This window comes from Thunnus thynnus, chromosome 2 (genome assembly GCF_963924715.1).
Source record: "Thunnus thynnus chromosome 2, fThuThy2.1, whole genome shotgun sequence".
Classification (NCBI taxonomy): Eukaryota; Metazoa; Chordata; class Actinopteri; order Scombriformes; family Scombridae; genus Thunnus; species Thunnus thynnus.
In genome coordinates this window covers 4,645,392-4,662,732 of record NC_089518.1, presented here as the reverse complement: position 1 = coordinate 4,662,732, position 17,341 = coordinate 4,645,392, and the positions used below count along the sequence as shown (strand labels likewise).

General features: G+C 38.9%; 1 protein-coding gene across 1 annotated transcript in view; it reads right to left on the bottom strand.

Moving 5' to 3' along the window:
- Nucleotides 1-17,341, bottom strand: part of apba1a (amyloid beta (A4) precursor protein-binding, family A, member 1a) — a 91,847-nt gene that overhangs the window by 39,060 nt on the left and 35,446 nt on the right. Inside the window, exons 2-3 of the mRNA XM_067600159.1 lie at nt 12,940-13,046; nt 9,305-10,985 (exon numbers count right to left, since the gene is read on the bottom strand). Coding sequence (XP_067456260.1) covers nt 9,305-10,885 — 1,581 coding nt within the window. The 5' untranslated portion in view covers nt 10,886-10,985; nt 12,940-13,046. The remainder of the gene's footprint in view (nt 1-9,304; nt 10,986-12,939; nt 13,047-17,341) is intronic.

The following is a 17,341-nucleotide window of genomic DNA, read 5'->3' as shown; positions in this document are numbered from 1 at the left end:
AGCTCACAACACCTCATAAAATCCTCTCCAAATTGTACAAACTTCTTAACACTGGCCTGAAATATCTTTACCTACCATAAAATGGGAAAAAGATCTATCCATATCGCTAGATAACGACTCCTGAGCCAAAATCTGCACTAATACATTCCCTATGACAAATAAACCCAACCTCCAACTCATACAGTACAAGATCAACCACAGAACACAAATCACACTCAAAAAAATGCACCAAATGGGTCTCTCAGACTCAGGTAACTTCCTACTCTGCCCCCTTAACACTTCTGGAAAGAAATCACTGACAAACTGTCTCTTATATTGAACTGCCAGATTCCACTCTCCCCATCACTCTGCTTGTTAGGTGATTTATCATCAATTACACTCCCCAATCACAGCATAAAAACAACACTCATTGCTCTCACTGTCACCAAGAAGACCATCCTCTTTAACTGGAAAAGCAGAAAAAAACTTAAGTGTTTCTTTTTTTTTTTTTTTGCTTACTCCTTCTCTCTTCTTACTATATATATATTTTTTTTTCTTTACTGTTATCACTATTACTATTTCATTTATTTTTATTATTATTGTCATCATCACCATAATAAAAAGCGTCCTTTTTAATTAATAAACTCACACACACATAAACACACAAACACAGCACTATTCCTGTGATTTCTGCTCTTTTTACTATTAGTATTATTATAATCGTTTCTATAATAACACAATGGCAGTATTATCTTTCATCTTTGTATTTCTTTCAATTTTCTCATTTTATTACTATGATTATTACCATTATCATTATTATTATCATTATTAATATTATTGTTTATTTATTCATTTATTATTTTTATTAATATAGATATATATAATTTTTTCTCTTTTTTCACACTGTTGTTGTGTTTTATTTATTTTCTTAACCATTTTCAGTTCTTTTTTTTTGGCTGTGAATTTTACACTTAGGATGTTACTTTATTATTATCTCTTTCAGTGAGGCTTTTTTTTTTTTGCTTTTTCTTCTTCTTTTTCTCCCTTTCCTCTCTTCCACAGATTAATTAGCTTTTGTTTTTTATTTTTTATTTATTTATTTATTTTTTAAATATTTTTCTTTTTTATTATCATTTAGTGTTATTGTCACTGTCCCTATGGTACTACTGTTCACTGCTACCTTCAATTTGCACACAATCCGCCTGACAATCGACTGGTAGAGTCCAAACTCTTTAGAAATGGTTTTGAAACCCTTTCCAGCCTGGTGAGCATCAGCAACTCTTCTTCTAAGGTCCTCAGAAATCTCCTTTGTTTGAGCCATGACATACTTCCACAAACCTGTGTTGTGAAGGTCAGACTTTGATTGTGAAGACTCAGATTTCTCTCTTTAAATAAGGCAGGGCCTCTCAGACTCACACTTACTTGTCATCCCATTGATTGAAACACCCAACTCTAATTTCCCCTTCAAATAAATTGCAAATTCTAAAGGGTTCACAAACTTTCAAGCAGCACTGTATACTAACTGTAACTGTATACTGAGAGTCTGTATATGCAGGTGTGTCCTCACTAGTGCAGACATTCGGTTGTGCATCTCAGGTCTCCACAGACCATTGTGCACATGAGTAGAAGACAAAATATATGTCATGTTGACATGGAAAGTATACTTTCATAGAGTTTTATGTTTTATTAGTAGACATCAATCATAATACCATATATCATTTATACCTGCACTAATCTATACTATTATATTAAAAAATTCATCAAATGACTGTGTGTGACTCGTAATCACTAACCTACAGAAATTGTCACCAATTGTGCAGTTCCTCTCAGCTCTATGGAGTTTTTAAGCAGGTTTCAGATTTTTACGGCCAAAACAACAAGCTGGTTTTATAGCTAATATTCTTTTGGTCAGACTTTTCTCAAACTGTTCCTCAAATGAGGAAGAGCTACACCACAGACCTCAAGGTCAGCGGTGCACAATTTTGATCCTGGAGTCATTTGAGATTAATCTACAGAGACTAATGTCCACCTAAACAAGACCTCTGGAGACCAAGTTATCCTTCCATTTGATACTGAAATACTTGTTTCAGTTTAGTGTTTCAGTTCTGTGAATTAAGATGTTGACAAGAGCTACAGAGCACAACACGAGCCATGCAGGCATGGCTAGCAGATAAGCTAATAGCATCAGCAGGTGCCACGGATGTCCAAGCAGCAATAAGTATGGTAAATGAAGTGGGAGCTACTGTGCTATATGTCCGTAATGCTAAACCCATTGTTGATATCTACAATTGATCGTAGATATACTACTGGCAGGCTTGCAGAATGATACAAACACACAGCCATATAAGACTTCAAACGGAGATGGACGGCATTAATTGTGCATCAAACAATGTGGAGGTGTAAAAGACACCTTCGAGTCTATTTACATTTACAGCCAAAAGAAGGCAGGAAGACCAAAGGCCCAGAACAAAAAACAGGAGCACAGTCACACACCCACGAAAAGAGCATTAGTTGCACAACAGAATTCATTATATCTTTTTTTGAGTCCGAATGTGTCAGACAGCAAAATGGAAATACACAAGCTGTGATGAGGTGAGTTGAAAGAGTACGCTCACGCACCAACTGGACAAATTGCTCCTCACAGGAAAAACATCACAACATATCACCTCTGTGTGAGATGGGGCGCAGCACATGTCATAACACAGAAACAGAGCAGCAGGAAACATCTTGTAGATTACAGCTGTCACAGTTGGCTGGGACACTCATGGTTTTCGTATATCTTGTGTAAATTGTTCCACTATAACTGTCCTGGATGAATTTGAGAGTTATCATAGTGACGGTAAAACATTTTCTTTTTTTATGGATAGAGATAGTGGAGACAGACAGGAAACATAGGAAAAGGGATGACATGCAACAAAAGTCCCTGGAAAGCTGGAGTGAGTTAGTGTAGATTTTATTTGTCCATATTTTAAAGGTGTCTCTCTCTGGTATTCCTTCCACCACCCCAATACAACTGATGGGAAGGGAATTTCATTTATGGTGTCCAGAGCCTTCATAAATTACAGTTTAAAAAATCTGTCTTCTTGCAGCACAAGATTTCAAAAACTGAAACTATCTGCTTATACCACTAGAGGGAGAATACATGTTTGTTAATTTGGTGAATCAATCCTTTTAAAGGGCCTGTTGATATCCTGCCTGAGGAAATCATGTCAATGAACTGAGATTGATGATGAGATGAGATTTAAGTCAATTAAATAATCAGAGTAAACCTACAGGAGCCCGGAGTGGCTCCGGTTGCTAATAAAAGATTTTGAGATAACTTTAAATAAAATAATAATAATTAAAAAAAAAATCAAGTTCATTATCTGAAAAAGAAAAATGCCTTCACACTTCACTTAATGAGTCTGTAAGTATCTAATTATTTCCTAGGATGTATCCTGGAAAGAATTATTTTATTTGGTACTAATTATAGGAAAAAATGTTACTAAGTTCCGACATTTAGTTATATTGGGTTTATACTGCTCCATTTAAACTCTAATAAATATTATTTTATTGTTAAATTATTATTATATTAACTTTATCTACATTCAAATGCATGCTTAGCTGTGGACACATTTCACATTTTTTCATCTTCTTCATCCATCTCTTGTGTTCTAACTAACGTTGCACTAGTAATTAGTATCTAGACATGGACCAATTGAACATTGTCTCTATTTTATCTATAATCAGTCCAAATAACAAACATCAGCTCCTTCATACTTAGCATGAGTCATGTTTTGGCCCAACCTTCATCAAGCACTTATGGTGTACCAACACATACTGTGGCCACTCATTAAATTTACCATTTGTTGGACTACATGTGTGCAAAGATCACTTTTCTGGTATGACTCCCTGTATTAAGATTTTAATGACAAAGCTATTTCCAGGAAACAACTTTTTACTTTATATTCCACTACATTATAGCTTTAGTTACTGGTGACTTTGCAGATTTTACTTACAAAACATATTATCAACAAATAAAATATGTTGAATTGTTATAGAATTGTTATAGATAACCCAACAATATATAAAGCAGACCAAGTGCAACATGCATTAAAATGCTGCTTCCATGTTAATGCATCAGTGATAATAATATAATTAGAAAATATACTGTATAACAATAAAACATATGTATAGGTAAAATTCTGCATTATGAGTTCTTTTACTTTTGAAACTGTGTGAACATTATGCTGATAATACTTCTGCACTTTTACTTGAGCAATGTTTTAAATGAAGGATTTTTAGTGGTAACTGAGTATTCTCCATTTACTTCAGGAAAGGATTTGAATACTTCTTCCACGACTGTCATTATCTGAGACTAACAGGCTTCTATACTTCATGGTCTATTCAAATGGGTTCATCATGTAGTCATTTCCCAGTCATGAGCGCCATTTACATTTACATTTATACTAATTAAATAATGATCATGACACAACGGTTTGGTATCTCAAGATAACAAAATATTTCATTTATTATTGAGGAATCCTTAAACATTTTCAAGATGACATACATAAATATTAGCCAACACAGCAGGGCTTTGAAATGAGACTTTTGGTCTAATAAAAACATATTTTTGTGTGAATTCCTCTGCAATCTACACATCACAAGATCCACCAACAAATTTGACTGTACTCGTTAGACCATCAATTGGACATATCAAGACAAAGATCATGATAAGCCCTTTAAACTGTCCAAACCTCATCTTCATCATGTTGGTCAGACTGCTGTGTCTGCTCGGCTTGTTCCTCCTCAAGCTTCTCGACATGATACATCCAAAAGTTTTCCATGGCTGTCAGACAGTGCACAAACCAACCCAGCTGAACTTCAGCAAGTGTCCCAGATGAATGCCGGCTTGTAGACAAACGTAACAGCAGTGTCTACAGTGAGTCAGCTGCTCAGGTGACACCCAGGTATCAGATTCATCATGGAATCAACAGGCTGTGTCTGTCTGCCGGCCTGGATTTACTCTGTTGACAGTGTGATGTCATTTTATCTTCATTCATCAAATTCATTTGCAGTACATTGTGGGTACTTCATTTAAATGTAATATTAAAAAGAAAGTAAGTAAGTGTTATTCAAACACTCAGTTTGCAGGTATATTCTGTTCATGGTGATGCCAACACGAAAACAGCCTCCTGTTACTGGATCCTCACTGAATTATTTAACTTGTCATACCCTTTACCTTTCTCTCTCACCCATACTGAATAAATCATTGACGGGAAAGAGGGGGAGAGGCAACAGGAGGTAGGGGGGTGGGAGTAGGAGAAAAATAACACATGACTGTTATTTCTATTCACGCCAAGAACGATGTTTGGATTAATCACCATGAAAGATCCAGCACACAGCAAAGGAAAGTCATCTGAGACAGAGCAGTTCTTTACAGGGCTGTCTGATGTTAATCAGAGGTTGTTGGTTTCAAATCCTGGATATCTGTTTACCACTTAGGTGCTGCAGTGCTTGGTTCCTAACCTTTTTGACTAATGGCCTGTTAAAATGAAGCTACTTGCGACCCCTTCACACAGGTTGTTTATGTGTGTGAGGTCTGAGCAGTTTCACCAGAGTGATGGGTTCATTTAAACCCTTCTTATAGGGGTAACGCTTTTACTTTAAGTCCCCATATTTAGTATTTGTAAGCAGTATATAAACTTTTAATAAATTATTTATAACACACCATAATGTAGTTGTAAGCAGATAAGGACATTTTACGTGTTTATTAATGTACGGTATTTGTCAACAATTAAAACTTCTCCTTTGATGATATTTTACATTATTACAGCTGTCATTCATTATCTGTTTATACAGCAGCATTCACTTATGGGTGCCCACAGGAGGAGTTGTTGTTGACTAATACATTAATAGACACTTATAACTGCTAACAGCTACATTATAGTATGTTATAAACCATGTATTTAATGTTTGTACACTGCTTATTAATGCTAAATAGGGTATAATAAAGTATTGTTACCCTTGGGGGCCTGAATTGTTAAATAATCTCATATTTCACAATAAAAAAGAAAAGATTAGAGGAAAATTAATCAACTTGAGACCCCTTGGCTGGCCTTCAATTTGGGAACCACTGGTGATATGTGATGTCAGCCCAACATGTGACAGGCTAATATAACATACATACAGGGTAACATATAATCTGTGTTTAAAACAGTTGTTTCAACTGTTTTGCATTTGTCTTCATTGTTTTAAAAAACATTGGCCTGATATTTCTATTTACTCCATATTTCCTCAATAGCAAGTGATTCTTTCTCTCATTTGAGTCTTGATTGATAGATTTTTTAAAACATTTTCTGTATGATTATTTTCATTTAAGGTTATGAAGATTATTTCCAGTTTGGATTTGACACTGTCCAATCTTCCCCTCTCCCCTATTTGAAAAGAAAAAGCCCAAATAATTATTTTGCATTTGCTGTCCAGTATTTTATGTCCAGTTTCTATTGAATTCTATGGATCTTGAGATAAATTGTTTTTCTCATCTGAGAGGTGTCATTTATCAGTTACTGATGGCATATTTGTCTCATGAGCTTACCATTTTTTATTGTTTCTCACAGCCTTTGGCTCCCATATAAAGATGACAATGTTCTATTTTGTGTGTTTAGTGCCTAATGTTACATTATTAATAAACCTAATGTTGATAGTGTATTACTTTCTTTTGCAAAAAGATGTAAGAAGTAAAATTAGCTAACAAGAGCTGAATGGTGATAGGTGGTGATATTCACTTCAATATGGTCTGTTTTCTTGGAACCAGTAGTGTGTGTGTGTGTGTGTGTGTATGCATTTTTCTATCCTTATTGGGACTGTTTCTGATATAAACACAAACCTTATTGGGACCTATACTCCTCATGGGGACCAAAGCGCAGTCCTAATGTGGCAAAATGTCATTTCTGAGGTCCTGGTTAAGGTGAATTCAGGTTAGGTTAAGGTTAGGGTTAGGCATGAGTTGGTTAGGGTTAGGGTTAGGCTGTACAAAATGAATGGAGTCAGTGCAAGATCCTAATGAGGATGCTTTTCTTCTTGAGTGACTTCATTTGGTTAATATTTCAAACAGTCGCTCATTCTTGTGCTAACACAAATCTCCTATTCTTTCTCTCTGTGGGGTTTACAGACTGTGTAGCAGGCTTCATGCCAGCTATTGTTGGCATCTTCACGGAAATGACTATCTTTGTAGTAGTATTTACTCTACACACAAAGAGGGACATAGAAAGAAGCATATGTCAGTTTCTGTTGTCTTTGAAAACAATGTGTTGTTCATTAGCCCATGGACTGCCACACTCAGAAATGCAGAGAAATCAATATAGCATGTAAAAGCACACAAAAAGAGTCTGTATAAAGGACTGAATAAACGTGTTCTGTCTCTGCATTGAACTACTGTACACTTCAAAAAGATAATGCTAGGTACGATACTGCAAATTGATTTCATTCATATTCTTGAATTTCATTCATTTGCTTGCTTTCACAAGTGTTTGTGTGTGGTTTTCAAAAATATTCAGACATGGCAACGGTGTTGCTATAATTGAAGCTCTACCAGGGCGCAGGCTCCTAGCACTCAAATCCCTGATGATCACGTTCATATTTTTAACAGCAACACCATCCACACTGTGTCCACACTAAGGGGACACTACTGTAATGTGTATTATTAGCAATTTCACACTTTTAAATGTTGTATCTTTGGTCCAATCATTTTTTAATAATTGTGGTTGTAATGTTCTGTTTACATTGAATAAATATTGACTGTATCATTTCTTAAGGCTGTGAGACGTTTATGATTTGTGCATACACATGGTCTAAGGCAGTTTTAAATTTGTTTGCAGAGTAAGAACAAATTCAGGTAAGAACATATTGATGAATCCCGGAAATTTAGCTTAAAACGTTTGTACGTATGGTTTAAGCACAGATTTGTGTGTACATACTGCTTATCTCTCTCAGAGAGTAGTTCTGAGAGAGAAGAAAGAGATTCAAAATGTAATCGCTGTTATTACTCTTTTGAACCCGTGCCCACATTCTTTAGGGCCAAGCAACATGTCAAACTGCAGCGGTGTGGCTCACTGACATGTTTGTAATAGTTTTTGGACAACAAACAGTTGATTGTTAGTTTGGCTCTGCACATGAGATGTTTACAATAAGAAAAATATAGAAAATCGCCAGCCTTGTTCTTTAACTCTAATGGTATTTAACTACACACATACTGTGGTATAGGTTTCATTTGTCCAGGCTTTGAGATATACTGTATGTCTCTGAGATTTCTGTTACAGCCTCAATAAATTGAACAAGTCTCTGTACACCTGAATATATGACAGGTGCATCAGAGGAAAGCAAAACTTGAATAATAAAAATTAGAAAACTCCAGCAGACTGTCACGCTTACTGCTGGAATATTTATTGGTTTCCAATGTTTCATTCTCTTCAACCCTCATCAGGGATATACCTGATAAAAGCAGAAAATGGTTGTGCCTCCAACTCAATACAATGGAGAATAATGGAATTTAATTTGTGTTGTTCACAACAATGAAAAACACAGCGTTAACAGTTTTCATAAGATCCATTTCTTTGGAAAAAAAAGTAGCTTTAAATAGAGACAGTACACCATCTCAGAGACAGATATCTCAATTCTGGGCAAATAAAACTGAACAATGTGCATGGTTAGATACCAGGGAAATGTGGGGTTTTTTTTCTTTTCTTTTTTGTAATTTGTGTAAATCAACCATTTATATTCTCTAAAAAGGAAAAAATGAAAAATCTAAAAGCACGGACACTACACATAATTTAAAATGTCTTGATGTTCTGTGTGTTCATCTGCAAATTAATCCAGGGAAGGGCAGCAAAATATAGATAATAGAGTAAAATGTACTGTGAGTACTGTCCCAGACAATTACTGTATAACACCATGTCTACACAGGCTGCGTAATGAAAGCAGCATGTCAGCAGCCCTGCATCAGAATCTACACAGGATGTCTTCAGCCACAGTGTGACTGTGTACTTGTGTAGTCGACATGTCAGCGTACCTTTCAGTTCATCATCATAACATCTTGTGTGTTAGGCCATATTCAGACCGAATCAGGCGGTGCAGCGTTCAGCCGCAGGGCTGAGTGGAGGTGTGTGGGGTTGTGGGTGTGAAAAGTTGACTCTGGCTCAATTTTCCGGCCGCAGTCCGGTGCGGTGCCGCAGTGGCCAAAATGGCTGCAGCCGAAACGCATTACCCCCATTCAAATGAATGGGAGGACTGGCGTCACCTTACCCAATACAAATCAATCAATAATAATCTGAATTTCTGTACTTACATCTCCCCCCAGTGTTGGTTGCAGGTCACACTCAGCAGTGGGGCTCAGGTCATGTCTCATTACCCAAATGGGCTCCTTGGGCTCATCAGGTGTGTAAGGAGATCTCACCGTTCGGGTCTTAACCTCCTCTATGGCCTCCTTAATGTCCTTGATGGCCAGAGATATAGCGTCCCGCTTCTCCTGACTGTTCCTCACTGCCACCGGCTCTTCTGAGGGGCTGACAGCCTGTTTTCTGGCTGGCTTCCCTCGGTTGGCAGCTTTGTGGTTTTTGTCAGAGTCAGTTTGGGACTCAGGTTGGGATTTTTCTTCTCCCTGCGGTAGTTCATTTTCTTCATCAATGGTGTCTTCCGCAGCACGCTGGAGACTCTGAGAGCTAAGGCTTTCTTTCACATCGGCCACAATGTTGTTAATGTCCTCCTCCTGGTCACAGCTGTCGGCACGTGGGTACGGTGCGAACTCAGCCTCTTTCTCTGGACTGTCTGACTCGCCGTCTGAGCGTTCGTCGTAGTGGCGAAGACGGGAGCCCACCGCCTCCTGCTGATGGTAGTCTCCACCTCCCACCTGGCCCTCTAACAGATGAAAGCCAGCCCTCCTCTGCTGGAGAGACTCTGTGTCCTCAGCCCCATCTGCAGCAGAAGAAACTGACGTGGGAGCATCACAGATCTCCTCATAAACATGCTCAGAGAGTGAGTAAATGTCATATGGCTCAGAATATGCTTCGTCTGCAAGTCCTGCATCTAAACTCTCCAAGCTCTGACCAGCTGAGACGTCACCCCTTCCTCCAGAGTGGCCGAATGGTTGAGTGTAGACATAGTTGGAATAGCCAGTGTTCAGCATCTCCTCGGCATCATCCTGTCTCTGGGGGTTTTGGATGTCAGGTAGAGGCTCATGTGGCAGGGGTGGGGGCTGAGGAGGATAGTTAGGATGTGGATGGAGATGTTGCTGTTCAGCCTCAGCGCTCTCAGTGTACCCCTCTGCCTCGGGCCGTAGCTGGACTTCATAGTTCCCAGCCTCGTCCTCTGCCTCTGGCTGCCCCTCGGGTTCCAGAGACATCATCACCAGGCCGTCATCTCCCTCAGCCCGGTCTGTGTGGGTATGGAAACCGCTCTCAGTGCTTGCTGAGCGGGCCAGCACTGAATCGTCCCTCTCTCGTTCATCCTCGTGGGTCATGTCTGTGTGGTGTTGCTTCTCCTGTTGCTGTGCTAAGTGTTGTGCTCTCTCTGCTTCTCTCTGCTGTCTCTGTCTGTGCCTCTGCTGCTGGGCTCTGATGCGGGCCTCACTGTCGCCCTGTCTGCGGTAACGTGTCACTGCGGCTCGGGGAATGGGATGGGGCTGCAGAGACTGTGGAGACTGAGCTCCATGTTGCATCTGCATGTCTTGCTCCTCCTGTGGCCTGCGCTGCGGAGGTCCCCTGGCTCTGCTGCCAGCACCTCCTCCTGCCGGGGTCTCACAGCGTCTGTAGCGCTTTTCCTGGTTGCTGTGGTTACGAGATCGGCTGCTGTGGTTGTTGTGGCGATGGCGAGAGGGAGCGTCAGCCTCCTCCATCACCTCCTGGCCAAGCTCCGTCTCCTGGGGGTTCATGGTTCTGGTTGGTCCAACGATGTCAGAGAATGGTTTTAGTAGTCCATCATCAGCAGGAGCCTCTAATATGCCAGGGCAAACAAGGGCTGCTGGGAAGAGACTGAAAGAAGAAGACAGAAAGGGGGAAATCTGAGTAAACAAAGAGGGAGAGATATGACAGAAATGCACTTTTTTTTTGAATGAATGAATGAATATTTTATTTGTCATACATTATAAGGAATAAAACTTAACAATTTGTGCGGGTATGCAACTGAGAAAAACATCTTCATACATGTTTACACTAATCCATTTCACACAATAAAGATTCACATCATCAGTGACTGAAAAAGGAATGGGCTGAAGCCCAAGGCTTATTTTTACCTATCCTATACAATCCATAAGATGACCCACTTTTAAGTTTCTGGTCAGAAACAGGCACAGAAAAATTCTTCTCTGTGTTCTTGCACAGATGAAAAGTAGGTGGTACTGGATACTTGGTGACATGAGCAGAGTGCATAGTGCAACATGGCTAATGGGTTTATGATCATTTCATCTGTTTTCAACTATCAAGCTCTCCATTCCCTTAAAGATCAGCACTGTCAAGACAATTTGTTACTGGTTGATGGCACAAATTAGAGTTCACCAAAGTTGAAAGATTTGTGCAGATTTACTTCACCACTGCAAGAGCAAATCACAGAGCTCTTAGCTATTTTAAATGCTGGTGGCGCCAGGCTTTAGAGATGCACTATGTAAGATTTAATCAGAATTTAATTTCAACAGTTATCAACAGACTGTTGCATGCTCTAGGAGTATCATGAGATGTTACGCAAGGAGGTGAGTCAGGTCACTGAGAAAAACAAACGGATCCTTGACTATTTGACTTCTTTTGGATACTTTTCTTTCTATTACTAACAACAAAGTAACCCACATCTCAGTCTGTAAACCACAACCGTAAATGCATTTTTTCATGCACTGGAGGAATTAGCAGACCTGGAAGCATTCATCAACCACCATTACAACCAGTACAAAATAGATAAAACTCCTGGCACCCCTCAGCAAGATACGGCACAGCCTTGTAAAAGGGAGAAGACATCATCCACAGATACAGACGATCTATAGATAACAGAAATCGAGGTCAGTGTCGCACAATCCATCAATAAAAAACTTGACTTACTGGTTTAACTTCATGAAGACATAAAAGAGCTTCGCTCAAGCCTGGAATTCGCCCGCAAATACATTGAATAATTAGAACAGTCCCAACAACTCCCCCCAAACCTCTGTCAAAACACTCAGAGAAAAAATGGACTCGGCGATAAAAGAAAACAAACCAATGAAAGAAACCATATTGATCATTCAAACCAGAAGCATGCACGGCAACCTCTTTTCCAGTATCCCCAAACACCCATCTGACAATCCTGAAATACTGATAAAGGACTTCATGAAAACCCAAATCAAACTCCCACCCAACACCGTAAATCAGATCACTTTCCACTGTGTTCACCGTCTTGGTTCTTGCACTAACAAATCACCCCAACCGATCATCGCCAAACAGGAATATTTCAAACACAGCTCATTAAAAGCAAATTAAAGGAACTCAAAGGCACAAAATACGGACTCAATGACCAATTCCAATATCATCATATGCAAAGCAGCTCAGCACTCCTCTTTCTCTCTGAAGTTTATATTTCTGTATGATGTTCCAAAGTTCTTGTTAAATGTTGTTATTGGATCCATTACATGCCTTCTAGTTTGTCACTTCTTTGTTTCCCACCAAAACTTTAATTTGATAATCCTGTACTTTCATCTAATTTCATAATTGTTTTCACCCTTAATTACCTTTTTTGTTTTGCACCATTATTGTCCTATTACAGAGATTCAATCAATAATTCTTGTCATGATTACTAACGTATCACCATGTTGATATTTCTGTAATTAACATGACATGAACCAGATATTATATTGTTGTTACAAAATGTCATCCTGTGATTATCTTGTTGTTACCAAGCAGTAATGTAAAGTGCTACCTTTTCATATGACCGTATCATTAAATGAAAGTTTGCTGGGCACTCACTCACCGTCTTGTATCAGATAGCACTGAACTTGTATTGGTCTTATTAGCAGCAGTAATATAAAAGTATTTGGTGGCTTCTCGCGGCACACACAGGGAGGAAGATCAGCCCACCTTCAACAGAGAGACAAGAAAACAATGTAAATTAACAGACCTTCGCACCTTGCACACGTTGGAAGGAGCAACAACTGTGCTATCACTACTGTAGATCTATATACATGGCTCTTAATTTTCAGGATTATCTGAAACTGTTTGAATAGGTAAAATATTATTTTTGGTGTGCAGTACATGGTGCTGGATATGACCTATTAGATAATGTGTATACATTTGGTGAACTATGTGTCATTAGGCCTCAATTCTTGTTGCATGTAGGCAATACTACATAAGTGAAATATTAATGCAGCAATACATTTACTAGAAGGCAACTGACATGGAAATACATTTTGCATGTAGGAAATGACTATAACTTCCTGTGTCCACCCTGTGGCGCTAGAGAACACCCACTAATTATACGTCATGTTGCTGTATATCATGCGTAGACCACACCATGTAAAGTTCAAGATTCAAGATTCTAGATTTAGTTTATTGTCATTTTCTTGTGTATTTGCATACACAAAAAAACAAAATGCTGTTCCTCCCAGCCCACAGCAGTGTAACAGAAAGGATAAAGAAAGTACATGTCTCAGTTGGATGTAGACAGCTCTTGCATGTCAACGAGTGACCGACACTGATGGAGGAGTTGTATAATCCATTTTGCTGTCCAGAGAACATTGGGCAGCATGATTGTTGGAACTGCCGGTTTGTATGGGTTAACAGTAAGCCTAGCTTGCACTCCTCCATGCTTGCCCTGCCTCCACATCCTGTCGCACTACTTTCGATGTTTCCTCTCCAGTGCAGCTCCAGGCAAGGCCTTGGTCTTCTTTGGGCCCACTGGGCATAGCAGACCAAGAACACTCAGCTGATTTAGCTCCCAGCCAGTATTTCTTGTGTTATGAATGTCCAAAACAAACTGACGATCATAGACATATTTCCCTTGCACTCCACACGATGACACAAATGTAGACGTATACATTGACAAAGATACTGCATAGTCAGAACTAGAAGAGGCCACTGCAAACGTCGTCGTACCACCATCACACCAGTTCATGGACAGAGAGAGAGAGTGAGAGAGAGGGATAGAGAGAGAGAGAGAGAGAGAGAGAGAGAGAGAGAGAGAGAGAGAGAGAGAGAGAGAGAGAGAGAGAGAGAGAGAGAGAGAATACCATCAACAAGGACCCCTTCATTTCTCTTCTTATCTTCACAAAATAACTCTTCTCTTAGCTTCCTCAGTGCAGTTTCTCCTTTGGAAGGTTGGAAGGTACAAAGTTTCATGAGTTTTCACACATCCTAAAGGCCTCAAACATGTTCGTAAAATGAAAATAGATGCACAAAATCCAGAATTGAAAAAATATGTATTATTTCGAGAATGACAAGAACAATGAACCCACCAAATTTCATACACATCAAAGAAACTTTGTTCAAAAATGGCCCTGCGTATGGGGGTGCTGTGGAGCCCATTGGCAACACCCATGCCCAGTCACTACAGAATTTTGCAATTTTCACCAGTTCCTACATGTGTGCCAATTTTCATGAGTTTTTGAACATCCTAAACCACTCAAAAATGCAATGGCGTACTAGAAAAAAAAAAAAAAAAGTTCACACAGGAGCTGTTATTATTCAGATGTGACCTTTGGATAGTGATGAAATGAAAGTGTCTGCTAACACAAGCAGCCAGTGTGAGATTTGTTTGAAGCCTAATTTACACTAACAATTATGTACTTTTTTGATTCTCTGTGTCCCCACTCCCCCACCTTCTTCTCTCTCTCTCAACCCAACCGGTCAAAGCAGATGGCCGCCCACCTAAAACCGGGTTCTGCTTGAGGTTTCTTCCTGTTAAAGGGGGGGGTTTTCCTTACCGCTGTCGCCAAGTGCTGCTCATGGGGGAATTGTTGGGTCTCTCTCTCTGTAAATTAAAGATTATGGTCTAGACCTGCTCCATGTGAAAAATGCCCTGAGATGACTTTTGTTGTAATTTGGCGCTATATAAATAAAATTGAATTGAATTGAATTACTTACATTTACTTTTTTACACTACAATCATTTTCAGGTTTATGTAATGATCAATCTGTATATATATTATACAGTTTATACTATATATTGTGTTTTGAGACATTCATATTAGTAAGAGAAAAATCTCCATACATCAGCAAATCTCGTGTTTGGAGTCAAACCAACAATGACCTGATCTATTAACAAGTATTGTGTGTGTATTCAAAGCCTGATGCATCTTATTCCTCAGTGCTGTAGACCTTTGTTGTTGTCCAAAAACTCTTAAAAGCATGTCAGTGAGCCACACAACTGCACTGGGTGACATGTTCCTTTATCATTAAGAGTTTGGTTACATTAGTGTGTTTAGAAATGGCTCCAAAGAGTAATAACATCAAGTTATCATTGTCTTGTTGTGCTACCTGGCAAAGTGGATAAAGAACTCACAACACATTGCACTTTGTCTTTTGCTTATTGTTTTTGGTTTATTATTATTTCTTTAATTTGCACATGTGATGACAATGTCCAGATTCTAGCTATATACACACATGTTTAAATCAATGTTAATGAGAATGATGGGCAGTGACTGGATCAGAAAATAAGTAACCCAGACTAGAACACACTCAGTCCAACTAGGTCCGACCAGTCCTTACGGTAGTAATAGCAGTCATTATGGGCAAATCATATTTTTCATATTTCAATCAACAATCATAATGTGTGTGTTCACCCTAACTTCCATACTTTTCCAGATCTTGAAATCATTCAATCAGAATTACAGACTTTTCAGACTTTCAAAATGTGAGCAAAGTAGTTGTGATGTCACCCTTAAAATTGGACTTTCAATGACCACAGAGAAATTTTCCACTTTCAGCAGACAAGTGTGAAAGTTAGTGTCAGTGTCAAACTCTGCACATACATCATTCTGCACAGTGAAGCTCAAACATCGAATCGTAGGAACAAGATGAAAAACATATTTTTGATTGGAGGGGGACTTTAAGGTAAAGGAAAGAAACTGGTTTGGATGAAATATTGCAGGAGTCAACAGATCATGTTATGCTTCAAGTCCATATTGAAATTTCAGTATTAAACCAAGACCATGAACTTTCCCTTTCCTTAACCAAGAGCTTTAAATTGCCAAAACATAACCATAAAAACAAAACTAGCTTTAAGCTACGTGTCTTCGGGAATCAACTCAGAATCGATTGTCCACTAAATAAATAGAGAGGGGGCAGTATTTAGTCCACTGAACTGCAGGAAACCTAACTGGCATGTAAACTAACTGATCTTGATGAAGGTCTGTCTGACAAACAAAAAAGCAGAGAAAAGTGAGAGTACACAGATTTTATATTTCAGAAAGTGAACATTCATTTGGAAGCACCTTCCAGTCTTCTGCCTGTATGAAAACGATGAAAGCCAACAGTCATTTACCAACCAACGCACAGTAAATTGGTGTGTGTGTTCTGCAGTGAAGAGGCCACTAATGCACTGTGTTTTTACTAATGATGTGTCTCCAGCAGTAGAGAGCAGCATCTCTGCTGCACTGTACTGGGGAGAAGCCATCATTATCTAAAACTCTGTACAGCTGCAGGGTTGCAGGACATGAAACAGAAGATGAAGCCACTTATTTTCTTCACAGGTTGATGTTTTGTAGTCGAAGTGCTGCAGTGTCAGTGTATGTTGGTCAGCCACTCTCGTTTGTTAGTGCTGGAGTTTGCTGCTCCACTCCACTAATGGTCATGGTCGGTCTCTGAGTGATGGGGTACCAAGTATTCACTAAACACTCAACTTTGTATCACAAAGCTAATAATTAGACTAACAAATCCAATGTGCCCTAAGGTTTCCCTCTTTTGAAGCTGAACTACAAGATAACTTGTACAGTGCTTGCTGTACACCGTCCAGGTGCTGCACCACCTCCAGAGTTGAGTTCCAACTTTTTGTTTCTTTATTACAAAAACACATTTCCGGCATTTGTGAATCAATTCAGAATCATAGAAGAAATACATTTTTTCAGCCATCCCTACTTCAATACCTTATTGTAGGGAAACAAACTTTTTTTCCTACAATAAGGAAAGGAAAAAGGAAAAATAATTGCAGATATGTTACATATCAATATTTAGTGACTTTGCAGATATGTTTATTAACAGTTTCCCCACGCTGATAAAAAACAATCTCTACAGCATTATGTTTCTTTCAATAAATACTTGATGCTGCAAATTAGTCGCATATAATTCTAATTGTGAGGAGACCAGGTTAATATAGAAGGCCACTCGATGTCCTACGTTTTATGATTTGTGGTCCACTTAAGTATTATTCTCCTGTTGTAT